Source organism: Sceloporus occidentalis, unplaced genomic scaffold (genome assembly GCF_023333645.1).
Source record: "Sceloporus occidentalis isolate IW3139 unplaced genomic scaffold, rSceOcc1.0.p SCAF_5, whole genome shotgun sequence".
Taxonomy (NCBI): Eukaryota; Metazoa; Chordata; class Lepidosauria; order Squamata; family Phrynosomatidae; genus Sceloporus; species Sceloporus occidentalis.
Genome location: NW_028316985.1, coordinates 114,969,618 through 114,984,715, shown reverse-complemented (window position 1 = coordinate 114,984,715; position 15,098 = coordinate 114,969,618). Strand labels below are relative to the sequence as shown.

Here is a 15,098-nt window from a genome sequence, read left to right as displayed (position 1 = left end):
TTCCTGCGAGCATGCCAGCTGCCCCTTCAGAGCTAAATTGCAGCAGAAGCAGAAAGAATATGTTCCTGCCCTAAGACTGCTTCTCAGACTGGCTGTTATCTGTCGCTGGTAAATTTAAATTTTAAATCTTGACTTAAGCATTCACAAAGGGTTTTTCTTTTTTATCCTGGAACCAACTCTCTGCAGATACTAAAGGGCCACTATATAATTGGTAAGGAGCTCTTAAAGAGCTACATGGAATGCCATCCATTTCCAGCAACAAAACAGAATACTGGTAAAATTGTATTTTGTAAAATTATGGGTGTTTAGGTATCTTGACAACCACCTTCTCCCACATCAGTCTGCCCAAATGTTGGGAGTCTTCATGGGAGGGTTTCCTTTAGGTTCCTTTTTCTGATGTTAAGCACATAGTTCCCTGTAAAAGTGTCTTTTCAACTATGACACCTCATGTGTGTGTGTAATGTTCATCTAGGGAGGTTTGCCTGGTGCCAATCCAGTCATTTTAACCCCTTTTATCTGCACAAGGCTTCTAGCATGTAATCTAACACAGTGCTACTCATAGTGGTACTCCTTGAACTGCTCCTTGTCCCTAGCAAATTTCTAGGAAAGAAAAAACAGTTGTGGCTAATGGATGCGAATGCAGTACTGATCCCTGGCACCTTGGAAAAAAATAATTGTTGCTCCTGCACATCAAATAGCCTGAGAAGCACTGATCCAGCTGGTTTTTGGTGATGATTTTTAGTGCTTTTACTGCATTTTGAGCTACATTTAATTGTTTCATTGTGCCAGGTTTTTTTAATTGTTAATTGTACAGTTGTTTGTATTCCTAGCAGTAGACAGAGCAATCCAATTGTTTGGGGGTGGAAGGAATCCATAGTTGAGAAGCATCAGTTCCTGAACCCTCTTGTGCTTGTGCTTTGTGTTGCCCAAGAACAAAAACTTAGGAGGGCTGCTTCCTTTTTTATGCTTTTGTCATCCTTCCTTAATTTTTACTCCTGTGGATTTCTTTTTCCTTAAGTTTTCCCTAAGGAACAAAGATATTTCACAGAAATTCTTTCCATAAATGATTGCAGTTGTAATATTTCCAATGATGTTATCTTGCAGATACTGTATTTGCCAGTGGTAGAACCTCAGACTACTTACTCTTGGGAAACACAGTATATACAGTAAGTATTGCTACTGTTATATTAGCTTATACAGTCGCCCTTCCAAATCCGCGGACTTGAAATCCACTGACTTGAAAATCTCTGGAGGGTGACCGCCATTAACCTTAATGGGGCGCATGCCCATGGTGCATGCCCTGCATGCACGCACCCCATTCAGGTCTATGGGGCTTGAATATGTGCAAGATTTGAAACTTGCGGGGAGGGGGGTCCAGGATGGATCCCCCACGAGTTCCAAGGGGCAACTGTATTCAAATCAGAAGATAATGATGGAGATTTGATAACAAGATTTTTTGCTCATAGTATAAAATATGTGTTTAGTTTTCTTTGTTCCTTTGCAAAGATAGAAAGACTAGCATTCAGAGAGTTACTTTAGGCTTTTCTAAGTGATCTGCAACATTTTTGGAGTATAGAACTTGTTTCTTTGAGCAACCACCCATACCATATAAAATATCCTTAAGTTCAAAACTTAAGTTTGCTCACAGAACTAGTTCTACATTTCTGTGGATGCTGGCTACAAGCCTCTAAAATTGTATCAACAGACCTACAGTACAGTAGGTCAAATTGGTAGTTCCAACTAGAGTGATCCCAGTGAATCAAAGGCCACATTGACACTAGCATTTTTGTGCCAAGTAATTCAAATGATTAAGACGCTGACTGTTGATTGCAAGACCGGCAGGTTGGCAGTTTGAGGTCCGGGTGCTGCATGATGGGGTGAATTCCTGTCACTAGTCCCAGTTTCTGCCAACCTAGCAGTTGAAAGCATGCAAATACAAGTAGATAGATAGGTACCACTTCTCAGTGGGAAGGTAACAGCATTTGGTGGAGTCATGCTGGTCACATGACCATCAGAGCAGTCCTTGGACAATGCTGGTTCTTTGGCTTAGAAAGGGAGATGAGCACTGTCCCCTAGAGTCAGTTATGACTAGACATTCATGTCAAGGGATTACTTTTACCTTTACCTAGATCAGGGGAGATTCGATGGTGCAATACCGAATCAGAGTTCCCACTACATTTACTCCAATCAAATCTCTCTGTGGCAATTTAATGCTGTTGAAGTTCACATTACCATTTGTATTGATTTAAAATTGAGCTGCATTTCAATCATTCTGGGGGGGGGGGTTAACTGTCAATCAAATGATGTGCATCTACATCACACTGTCTGGGCGAATCCACATACACACACACACGTCAGCCTCAGGGTATGGCAATGGCAAGCCCCACAGAACAACTCTTAGCAAGAAACCCTGGGATAGGTCAGCCAAGAAACCCCTGTGGGTTTAAATGTGGGGTATACATGTAATATAATATGTGTGCGAGAGCTTTAGTTTGCACCAGTTTGGGAGCAGAGTCTGTTGTGGTTTTATTTCTTGACCTCTAACCTCCAGCCCCACTGACGGTTTTTTTTAAAATGTCAAGCAAGTCATGCACACCTTTGTCATACTGATGATGCGAGTATTTAAAGGTGCTATCTACTGTGGCCATGCAACAGCAAATATGTGCATAAGCTGTTAATTTTTTTAAAAAGTACACTATATAATGATGTTCCCAGGAAACCCCCCTCCCTGGCTTTGGCTTTGGCTGGCAGGAAGAGAACAAACGGGTGGCCATTAAACCCTCCCATCCTGTGCTCCGAATTGAATTGACAGCAAGTTCCCATTGATGGCTGGTAAAAAAAGATGGGTTCTTTTGAAAAGATGCGCTGAAATCCCCAGTTCCAAAAGAATGAAGTTAAGGAGGATTTGTGCTAATCCCCCCAGAATTCGGGTGAGGAAAAACTGTGTGAACGCTCCCCTTTAAAACTAGTTTGCAAATGGGTATATAATGTAGTGTGAATAACCCCAGAGAGAACTCTGAGCTAATACTTACATAAATTCCTCTTATTTAATGTGTGTACTCTAGTTGGAACTAACAGTTGGCTTGCCCTGTAACAGTTTTAAAATATTAAGCTACAAAATGGAATATTTAATGTTCAATATATCCTTTTACATGAAACTTTTTAGATAATTTAGAATTTACACACTATTATTTCTATTATCTCTTTAAGAAAAGTAACTAATTTCTATCTTTTATTTTAGTTTGTAGTAATAACTGTATGTTTAAAAGCTGGATTAGAGACTTCATATTGGACTTTGGTAAGAAATCCTTTTTAAATAAAATCATACTGTAATACAATGCAATAAAGTGACAGATTAAATTCATTGTAATTTATGTAAGAGAGTATTCACTGTTATAATTAGTGGTCAGCATGTTGTATGATAATTTAAATATTTTTAAATATTTTGCTCTAAACAACTCTGCACAAATAGTTTCTGCAAGCCAAGTCACGAGCAAAGAGAAAAGAAGGCATACAGTGCGCCCTTTCTTTACGCGGGGGATCCGTTCCGAACTCCCCCATTTGAAGCGAATTCCGCCTATGCTTGAACCCCATTTAAATGAATGGGGCTTGTGCACGCAGCGGCACACACACACCATGGGTGTGCACCCCATTGTTCCCTATGGGATACACCACCCCTTCTCCCTGTACAGCTTTCAGCATATGCTGAAAGCCGCATAAAGCACACCCGTGTATGACACAGGCGCACTGTATAACTGAGGTTAGGAGCAATAGCCAGTAATATAAAATCCTTACTTCAAGTGAACATAATAACTTGTGTGTGTACAATGTGATACTTTTTGTTTGTACAGTAATTTCTGTACCATATTACAATCTCTTTTTAAACTCTCCGTTTAAAAAATTACTTAACAGGTATAACTGGTATAAAGACACCACACATCTGTAGAAGCTGGGTAGTACAGTGATGCAATTATAATTGAAAAATTATGTGAACGATATATGTGTTTGACAAGTGGAAATTGAAGTTACTGCATAGGGCTGAGTTTCAACAGAGTGCAGGGTTTTTAAAAATATGAAGACACTATACATATAATTTGTAAAGTGTTAGGGGTTGTGCAGCCTACCTCTACACACTTCCAGGTTGGTTTTTAAGCCTCTGGAGCCTTCCAAAAACAGTTTTTCCCAGCATATTTTTAACAAAGAGAAGCTTACTTTCAAGAAATATGATTTTCTCTAAACAAGGAGTAGATGCTTCTTTTACACATCTCCATACATGCCTTGTTATAGCAAAAAAATCAGAGTATTCTGTAATTGTGGATTTAAGAAAACAGCCGTGTTTAGTCTCTCCTGATTTAATTTGGAGTGGCTAGTGTGGCTGCTGAAGCATCCTGGGGTTAGAGTTATGGTCCACAGGTGCCCAGAACTTGTTGTCCCACCCCTGCTGCAAACAGTGTAAATAGAGTGACTTTTGCACACGAGCCAGCCTGAGTCAAGCATTTTTTAAAAGACAACATACTGTTGTTTGGAATATTATTGTATACGTGTCATTAGCCTCCTTGGATAGTAAGTAGTGACAGAATAATACACATTGTCATGTTTACATTGTAATTTTTGCATCAGTTTTTAAATGTTTTGCTCTTCTTCTTTTTTCCTCATGAAAGTATGCATCTAGACCATTGATTCCCAAATGTTGGCCCTCCAGGTGTTTTGGAATTCTGGGAGCTGAAGTCCAAAACATTTGGAGGACCAAAGTTTGGGAATCACTGATCTAGACTTATGTAAAACAAAACACAAAAGATAATGACATTACTATCCTCCTACAACAAAATGATGTGCATATAAAGCAATTATGTGGAATAGCAATAGCAGCTTCATTTATATACCGCTTCATACCACATTAAGCAGTCTCTAAGTGGTTTACAATGAGTAAGCTAATTGCCCCCAACAAGCTGGGTACTTAACAAAGCAGATGTATTATTTCTTTAACCGAAAATTTGATACCATAGTCAGAACCTTTTATTCAAAACAAACAATATATATTATATGAAATGAAACACCCAGATCAGGTAAGCCCTGCATAAGTAAACAAAAACATTTTGAAACTTCTAGAGACTACTTGAAGGCTTCCTCTAAAATACCTCGAAGGATTACTTCCTCTTCCATCAGCCTCATTTTCTTATGATCTCCGTTTTGGTGGCCAAACATATGGAACTATGGCGGGTTACAGACCGCCAAAAAATGTGTAGTGACTATGTATTAGGGTTAGGAAGGTGCGGTGCTTCCACACACCCCTAACCCTAATACGTAGTCACTACGTATTTTTTGGCGGCGGCCGTTCCAGACGGCTGCCGCCATGTTTACGTCTTCGACGCATAGCGTCCAGACGTGTCACGGCGCCTATGACGTCACGAGTGCGCCAGCGCGCCTCACGGCATCATAGCTGCGCCGCGGAAAGAAGCTCCATTTTGGAGGTTCTTTTTTGCTCCGTAACGGAGCCGCACGGTTTGGCTGCAGCGGCTCCCTCACGGAGCAAACAGCGGCGGCGGCAGATCGCCGCAAAGCGGCGGTTTATAACCCGCCTATGTTTTTAGAATGCTCTAGGTAGTTTATGAGGCAGGCTTATCTGATGGCCCCCCTTTCACTCTGTTTTGCTGTTCATACATGTTCAGTAAAGCATTTTGGGGGCAGCTGCTGTTTATCTTACCTGTTTTAAGAGCTACAATAAGATTTGTTAGAGTAGAATACCAGACATGCTAGTGCAGCCTGAAATTTTTTCTCCAGTCCTTGCATCTACCATGTTCCCAATGCCAATGCTGCTTTAAAAAAACCTTCTAGGTAGCCAGAGACAAGGAGGAAAAAAGAGGTCTGGGCAGATGTTAAAAGAAGCCTCTGTAAAAAGAAGCCTCACTTTCAGAGGCTTTCTTAATTGAGGAATGCCTGCGTTCCATAAAAAATAAAATAAATTAATCATAGTCTTTCATATGTTGTAGTTTCAGTTGCTTTAGAATACCCATTTAAAAAATATTCAATATTTCACACCACTATTCCTTCAGTAGAATTGAACATAGAGTTCAATATGACTGTAGCTACATCGATGCTACTTTTTCTTTAAAATGTCTGTTCATGTGGTAAACATAAAAGGGTTGGCTGCAAGTTATGTTAGTTTTGCTTAGTTCCCATTGAAATCAATTAAATGTAAACGTAAATCAGGGAAACATTTCACATTAATTTCAAAGAAGCCAAATAGCAGCTAACTAAAATCTGTTGTTTCAAAGACCCTAAATTAACCGGGGGTGTATCCTAATAAGTATGACTATTTAGCAGGCATTCATGAAATAACTGAATTTGTATTTTGTATTATTTCTTTTTCCAGTTTAGCCATGTAGCCATATGGGGCAGCATTGCACTATGGGTGGTATTTTTTGGAATCTACTCTTCTTTGTGGCCTCTCATTCCTATGGCACCTGATATGTCAGGAGAGGTATGTTTATCTTTTAATTAATTTCCAAACCTGTGTGCAAAATTATATTTTCCTTTTTGTTTGAAACCAGATTAAGCTGTGGTTGCTGCTTTACAGCTGATCAAAATGTTACTTGTTATCAGCAAGCTAATAGAAAAATATAGGAAAGAGATGGCTACATGTCATTTGAACCCATTAAAGCAAAGGGAAAGAAAGAAAGAAAGAAAGAAAGAAAGAAAGAAAATAATGTAAATGTAAAATAAATCAAAAGTATATTGAGGACACCATGCTTTTTAAAAAAGGAAGGTGATTGCAGCAATGAGATATACAGCAAAGGACTCATCCATGCCTAGGTTATGCATTCTTCTCACTCCTTTTATTCTAATAGTCTAATAGTATTCTTTGGCCCTGTCCAGATGGGCCTTTAAGTACATCCTGGCGACGTACTAGGGTTGCCTCGGGACGTTACTTATATACGCCCTGCAACGCTAGTATGTCACCAGGACGTCAAAATGGCAGCGCCCTGTCTACATGGTCGCCGCCATTTTGACGTAACAGCCGCACCGTGTCTAAATGGCACAGTGCAGCTGTTATGTCTTGGCGCCGCTGCAGGGCGCTTGTGGCGCCCTTTCAGTGGCTCCAGAAGGAGCTCTGTTTTGGAGCTCCTTCCGCCGTGCGTATTGCTTTAAACGGCCACACCAGCGATACAGAAAGAAAGGGGCTGAGTGGCCCCTTTCTCCCTTTCCCCACTGCTGTCAGGGTGTCCTTGGGGCATGAAGCCCCAAGGACACCCCTTTCCAGGCTGTGGGGAAGCAGCATTTTGCCGCTTCCCCAAGGTCAGGAAAAGCAGCAGATCAGGGCCTTTTGGGGCTGCTGCTGTGGCAGCTGAGGCCCCGATCCGTCGGGGAAAGGGGTGGGTGCAGACCGCCACAAAGGGGCGGTCTGTATCCCGCCTTTCAGATCATTCCATTGCCCGTTTTTAAAATTAAATTCTCAATCACTCTCTTGACGTATTTTTAAATTTTGTTTCCTTTATGCTTGCTTTTCCTTCCTGATATTGATTCCAGTGACCCTGTTGGGAAAATCTATTTCAAAATCTTACTAGCTACCCTTAGAAGGAGTTCAGAAATATCTGGTTCAGCATGTTAAAATACTTAAGGATGCATGTGTGGTTCCCACAGTCTCCTTTGTAACTATGCAAAGCCATTTTTTCCATCACCGTTTCTACCAGTATCCTCAGCCATGTAAACCAATAGAGTGTACAAATCACACTCTCTCAGGATGTCAATGGCAAACTCCATCCTTGCCAAGAAAACCCCATGATAGGGTCACCTTAAGGTTGCTGTAAGTCAGAAATGACTTTAAGGCACACAACAGCAACAACAACAAAAACATGTGGAAGGGTGGCACTAACCTTGTATCTACTGGCCCTGGCCTCCATGTTTTCAAAGGTACTGTTTGCACAGATGTTCCATATGTACCATGGGTATGTAGTGCCCTGGAATATGGAGAGCTGCAGATCTTGGTACAAATGCCTGAAACTGCCTGTGTTAATTATATTAATGTAAATGCAGGGCAGCCACGATCCAGTTAATTCCTCTCTGTGCTTTCATTTGAATACAAATGAAAATTGGAGGAAAAGCCTAAGAGGGTAAGCACACATAATGCACATATGCATGTTTATAATATGCATAATGAAACACATACCATTCCTAAACAAAGTGAATTGCCATAGAGAAGGAAAAACAAACACAAAAATAAAAAAAAAAGAATTATCAATATACCAGTATTGCAACAGCTGAAATAGTAAAGATACACAGTTACTTAGATAAACTCTGGAACAGCTTTCCTACTGTGAATTTTAGCTAATTTTAAATTACACTCTTCTGCTTAAAAATGTTTCAAGTGTACCTTTTACATTTTCAAAATTGTCTTAAAGAATATTTAGATATACTTTACTTATATGTAATTAATTAAATATGCCTTTTCAGCATTTTTGATGAGTTCTTTCATTGAATAGGTACTGTACATACTTCTACTTCTAACCAGCCTTTTTCTTCACAAGCTGGTAGAGGGGAGGCGTGCATTTTGGCTTGACAGCGTTACATTTTTAGCAAGTTCTAAAATATATAAAGACGTCTTTTTTTTTTCTGTGATCAGTTAACACCAATTAATAGTAATTTATATTTTGCAGTTCTGGTTATATATTTCTCGAAACAACTTATGCAGCAGATTCCATTTGGTTTCCCCAGGCCAAATGGGGACAGGGAAAGGAAACTTGGCATAGACCATATATTTTATGCATTGGGATAAATTTTTAAATCGCAGAGGCAGATAAACTCCATTGCCAGAACAGGCTGCTCCTGTTAGCACTATTGTTTAAAATGGATCAGTTTGCCATTTCCCAGCTGACATGCCAATGTGCAGAAAGATGTGAAAATTTAGAGACAAAAATGGTTCTACTGAGCAATGAGGGAGCTTTCTTGCACAGAAAGGAAGGAAACACCTCTGTAGGATTTTATTTTTCTCCCTCTTCAACCAATTATACAAAGAGGCCTTCTGTCTTTAATGTGAATGCCGGCTTTGGCTTTAAATCTTTTAGTTTTGGATTAACTCTGCAAAAGAAAAAAAATCTGACAGGCTTTCAAATATGATGCAGAAAAACTTTCTTTCCCTCAATTCATGTTGCTCATTTGTAAAGCCAAAGGCTGGATTGACTGAATAGTAGACTGCCAGTTGTTCCTTCATTCATAGTTAGCATTACAATGGTCAGAATTAACATCCTAAGACCTACATTATCACTTCTGCTGTTTCACTAAGGAACATTTAATAAAGAGTGGTTTACATAAGGAGAGCTCATTACTCTATTTCTTCAACATTAGAAAGTCCTTAAGAATAATTTTTAAAGGAAAAATCATACCATGTTTGCTTTTATTTTTGTTCAGGACTCAAACATGTTTATGTTTATCTTTTATTACAAAAAGTTTACCACATGTTCTTTTTGTAAGACTTTGAGTTTTTAGGTTTTCTCTTTCAAAGATGTGATGTTATTAAACAATCATTCTGATTTTAGGATTTATAACTATATAACCTGCATACTTTTTAAAAATATTATGACCCTAATGATACATGTTTCCCTGTTTGCATGAGCACAATAATGAGTCCAAGCAAGCTTGGCTTTCTCGCATACAAGTACCTTTTTGGTACTTGTGCCAAAAAGAAGCTTGCACAGATCCAGAGAATCAAAAGCTACTCTTTATCTTAATATACTCTTTGTATTTGATAGAGCTTACGTTTGAGTAGAATAAATTGTTGTTTGCCCTGAACCTTAATGCCAAGGTGAGCTGTAAGTGTATAAATGAACATTGGTTTAGATCCAAAAGTTCCACAATGCATGGGAAATACATCTATTCGTGCATGGGGTGGGAACAACTCACTCTCCTCAGCCTTGCAAAATGCCCAGAGGATTCAGCATCTCTCTGTTATGGTACTTATTAGACACAGATTACAGTTGGAGAGGATTAGCAGGAAATTGATCAGGAAAACCTTGTCACCTAGAAAATCTTAAAGTCCAAGCTAATGGCTTTTGATGTATTGAACGGTGTTGCCATTTAGTTGACGTTTTTAAAAGTAGCGTGCTTTATTCAGAAAACTTGGTTCCAGTGGTACTTGTGCATAGAATTTGAGATTAAACAATGCATATTAATTATTTGAAATTAATTCATTTTTTTAAAAAATCAGTGCTTATTTTGAAAATCATTACAAGTATTTCCATGTCACCCAGAAATCTAAATGTTGGTACACATGTTCAACAATGAAACTACATATAAAAGCATAGGTACCTCATTTGTTTGCCTTTTCTCCTTTGAAGGTAATAGAGTTATGAGATTTGGTTATGTGTAGTTTCACCCTAAGACCACTTAGTTATTTGAAACTTCTTGGAAAGGGGTTTATGTAAGCCTTTACCTTGAAATGGGAACATGATATGTATCCTTAAAGGTTATGTCACCCCCACTTATCTCTTACCTTGTAGAAAACAAGAATGAATTATGATGCCTAAATGGAGAGCTGACAGTAAACTATCAACTGGTAACTTTTTCCTCATCTCTTTAGAGAAAACAGACAGGTAGATTTTGTCCAGGAAAAACTATTACCAGCAGTGCATCCTTCTGCATCCCTGATGGAGATGAACTTATATACCCCACCAAAAATTTTACTGTTCTTCCCAAATCCTTTCCCAGGAAGTGAATCTGTGTATCACCACATTTCATCCATATTACTTAGCTTCATCTTAAATGTTTCAATTTCTTTAATGAATAATACTTTTGTTTAAATCCATATAGGCAGCTATGATGTTCAGCTCTGGTGTCTTCTGGATGGGATTATTAAGTATTCCTTTGACAGCCTTGATATTCGATGTGGCATATAAAGTGTAAGTATAAGTTATAGGCATTATAGTTTACTAAATAATGTCCTGGATTTGTAGTTATTAAAATTTTAATATATATATATAATTCCATTTGATCTGTGATTAATATAAAATGTTAAAGCAAAAGAGGGATGTTTCGTTTATTAGTTAAAGTGCATAATTAGTTATGAACTAAATGTCTATTTGCAGAATCTGTTTCACACTTCCCTAGTTCCCTAAAACATTTTACAGTTCAGACTGTGTGAGAACCACTGAAGATTGCTGGTTTAGTGTCTTAGAAATTTAAGAACATAGACCTTTGGAATGACTTATCCAAGAGCATTTTTATTATTATTGCAGAGTGAAGAGAGCAGCATTTAAGACACTGGTTGATGAAGTCCAAGAGTTGGAAGCACAGTCACAAGATCCAGGAGATGTTGTTCATGGGAAAAGGTACCATTGTAAATAATTCCTGCCAGGAGAACTCCATCATACACTCATTTAGCAAGAACAACTTTTGAATGTAATTAGGAACTGTCAAATCATCCAGTCTTCAGTGCTTTAATTTTGGTACTAAAGGTCAGAGTTATTTGCAAGAATCTTTTCCTCTGAATTAATTGTGCTCCGAAGCTGAATAACATATTGCCAATGTGGATGAAGTTAGTCTTTTAGTCCCAAATTTTAAAGCCTTGTTCTGATAAGGTAATTTTATTTAGAATAGCAAGCATTTAAAGAACTAACAAGATCTGTATACAACAAATGTTGTATGTCTAGGGATACTTGTGGTTTGGGTTTTTCAAACGGCAACTGTTCCTTTTATTGTATTGAGGAAAGCATTTTTGAAAATGAAGGCGCCACCAAAAGCAGATTATGGTAATACACTAGTAGAAATGTGTTTTCCAGATAAATAGCTAGGAGCTACATTCACTGTGATCAAATATTATTCCTCCCAAGTGAATGAAATGGTAAGGAATGCCATAGAAATCTGAATGTCTAGTACTTAGCCTGTGCTCCAATAGAAATTTCACTAAACAGTGGCATTTCACCTTATATGAAAAACCGGCCCATATAAAGTGACCATCTCTTCCAATTATTTAGTTAGACATGTATATCTTTTGCCTGTAATATATATAAATTCATAGTGGCACAGCAATTAAGGAAGAGAATTTCTGCCCTGATTTTAAACACGCCTGGAATAGATACTCACATTACTTTTTGTTCAAAATAGCAATGTATCATATCAGATGTACGGTGGACACCCATGTAAAATTTTAGGTACTACTGTCTTTAGAAATCTTGGATACAGTGCCCAGATCAGAGTGGGGCATCACTCCAAGTGTTTTAAGAGGAAATTTGCCAGTGTGGAATTTGAAATCACTGTAATCAGTGGGGTTTATTTTCAAATTAAGCTGCTTGTGATGGGGCAAATAGTAAGCACCAAGCAGCGTCACTATCTCTACTCTACTGTTTTCAAAATATGATTCTGAAATATGTCTCATCTGTACCAACTGACTGATAGATTTTTCAGATATTTCCCTTGGACTGTAAACAATAGACAATGAAATAAATTAACTAAAATCCAATTTTTATAATCTGCCTTTACCAAGTTGTGATAAGCCTCCCATGAATTTCACTTGTCCAATTAAGAGAGCAATTATTCAATTAATATCTTGTTCAGATTGACAGGATGCTGGTGATATGCTGTTATTAAGAACTCTTGATGATTTGTTTAACCATCATCCCCACCACCACAGTTCCTCATATGTCTAGTTACTCTTTTACCTGTCTCTTTTTTCCTCTGCTAGAAACTGTCAACAGAGCGAGCAAAACTGGATATGACCCATAGAGATTAAAAACCATGCAGCTAGAATCTTCAATACTGTACATATTTTTGGCATTGTAGCCTCAGCTAAAGGTGGAAGGATACCCAGTGTAGAAGCTGTATAAATAGATATGAAAAAGCTGTTTTGTGCATCAGGCTAAATTCAAAATTAAATGCACAACATTGTTTTATGTTACAATCTGAAGGGAAACATGGCATTAGATATTTCAAATTGTAATGTTTTGAAAAATTGCTCTGTTCTTGCCTAATTATGACATATCAGTTATGAAATGAATACAGAGAGCCCATTGAAGAGCAGTTGTTATTAGCATGTTGAGTGGTTCTATATATTCTCTTGCGTTTCTCATAAGTAGGAATTTGCAGAACTCGTTTGAATAATTATATTTGCCAGTAAATTTACTTGCTAGATTCTTCTTAATAGCTGATACAGAATACTATTTCATACTGAAAGCATACCGAATACTATTTCAGATATTAATGTATTTGTTCAATTTAAACTTTTCTTTTTAGCTTAACTGAAAGAGCACAGTTACTGAAAAGTGTCTTTAAGAAGAACCATGTCAACTTGTACCGCTCTGAATCTCTACAGCAAAATTTGTTGCGTAAGTATTTTTGAATTCAAAAAACAACAGACTCATTAGATTGGATCCAGACTTGTCCTTGCACAACGCCCAACTTTCTCCTGACTAAACAGAATAAGGGGTACGCAGAAAAAATTACCATTCTGCATTCACCAGGAGATGCCATGAGGAGAATTTGAGCTTTGAATATGAGTTTGGTTTTCTTTTTATATGTTATATGTCTTTTATTTGGTCTGGCTTAATTACATGTTACTGCACTGCCCTAGGGGGTGAATGCACAGGCTAAAAGACCCATTTTCACCATGGCCTAGTGTCATCCTATACGATTGACTGAGACAATTAGCCCAGGGCTAGGATTGGCCAGTCTGGGCATCAATCCCACAGTCACAGATGGACCTCAGCCTAAAGGGCTCTTAATGTGGTTGAAAAGGACCAGCTGTTTGTGGTGGAGTTTCCTGTGTAGCCAGTAAAGTCCACAGACCCATGCACCCTTTACCTGACACCACCATCACATCTACTCAAAAGACCCCTGCCACAGCCAGTGACATTAGAAGGGGGTGCCTGTCCAGGGGCCCGGTTTCCACCCTTACAGGCCATGGTGGGGGTCCTTCAGTGTGGATGCAATGGTAGCAGCAGGTAAGGGATCCATAGCAGTGGCAGATTCACAGAGCACTGGTAGTTGGGCATGTGCATAATGATGCCTATCACCACACTGGCCCAGATTCTGAACTAGGTTAGAATCACAGGTAGGGTCCATGGTATCCTGCCTATCTGTCTAGGCCCATGGCCAAGTGGACCATGAATATTCTTTTTCTTTTAACTTTATCATTAGATTTTATTGATTTTGGACGGAGATTTTTTTGAAGATTTCAGAATGGGAAAGTGGGATATACAGTGGTCCCTCGGGTTACGAATTTAATTCGTTCCGCGGCGCCGTTCGTAACCCGATACATTTCGCAACCCGAAAAGCCGCTGGAAAGCCGCTAGCGGCTAGCGGCGGCTTTTGAATTTCGCGCCGAAACGCGCCGAAAAAATCTTCGTAAGCCGAAAAATCCTTCGGAACCCGGAACAGTTTTTTTTAATCTAGGTTTTTCGTACCCCGGAAATTTCGTAACGCGGTGCATTCGTTTCCCGGGGTACCACTGTAATACAAATACATGCAATAAATATATTAAATTAAAAATGAAAATGATGGAAACCAGTTTTAGGAGGCAACACAACTGAGTTGAATCCAAAGGTGTTCTGCATGGACAGAAGAACATCTAGCACAAGCTGCTCCATTCTCCCAATTCCAGCTTACTATTGGAGTTCCTAACATTCCAGTGGAGAGTTTACTGACTATTAAGAGCAAATGGGGGGCATGGGGGCTGCATTGGGGACGAGAGAAGAGGAAAATCCTGTTGAATGACCATAACTGTTTATGGTCCAACTCCGGGTAAAGTGTCATGGGATTTTTATTCCTTCTAGTAGTTTCACTTAAGAAGAAAGAGCATATGGTATTATTTCCATTGTTTTGCCACATTCATAGTATGTAAGCAAAATTTCAATATATTGTTTTAGTTATAGAAATGACATTAGGTATGGCAAGTTAATCAACTTAAACATATAAATAAATTAGATTATTATTATTTTATTTTCTTATATCCCGCCTTTCTCCCAATATCAAGACTCAAGGTGGCAATAGGGACTTCTGTGAATGGCCTGAACAACTAATGTTTATTACTTATTTTGCTTTCCTTCGTGATTCTTTCTAAAATATTAGAGCTACTTAGCAAAATATTTATCAGTGTTTTAAATTTAGTAATT

General features: G+C 38.5%; 1 protein-coding gene across 5 annotated transcripts in view; it reads left to right on the top strand.

The window, feature by feature from the left end:
- ATP8A1 (ATPase phospholipid transporting 8A1) overlaps positions 1 to 15,098 on the top strand; it is a 100,900-nt gene that overhangs the window by 81,307 nt on the left and 4,495 nt on the right. For all 5 annotated transcript variants that reach the window (XM_089525180.1, XM_089525178.1, XM_089525182.1 and 2 more), the window contains 6 exons: positions 1,105 to 1,166; positions 3,242 to 3,298; positions 6,374 to 6,481; positions 10,804 to 10,892; positions 11,229 to 11,321; positions 13,222 to 13,313. In XM_089525180.1, coding sequence (XP_089381306.1) covers positions 1,105 to 1,166; positions 3,242 to 3,298; positions 6,374 to 6,481; positions 10,804 to 10,892; positions 11,229 to 11,321; positions 13,222 to 13,313 — 501 coding nt within the window. The remainder of the gene's footprint in view (positions 1 to 1,104; positions 1,167 to 3,241; positions 3,299 to 6,373; positions 6,482 to 10,803; positions 10,893 to 11,228; positions 11,322 to 13,221; positions 13,314 to 15,098) is intronic.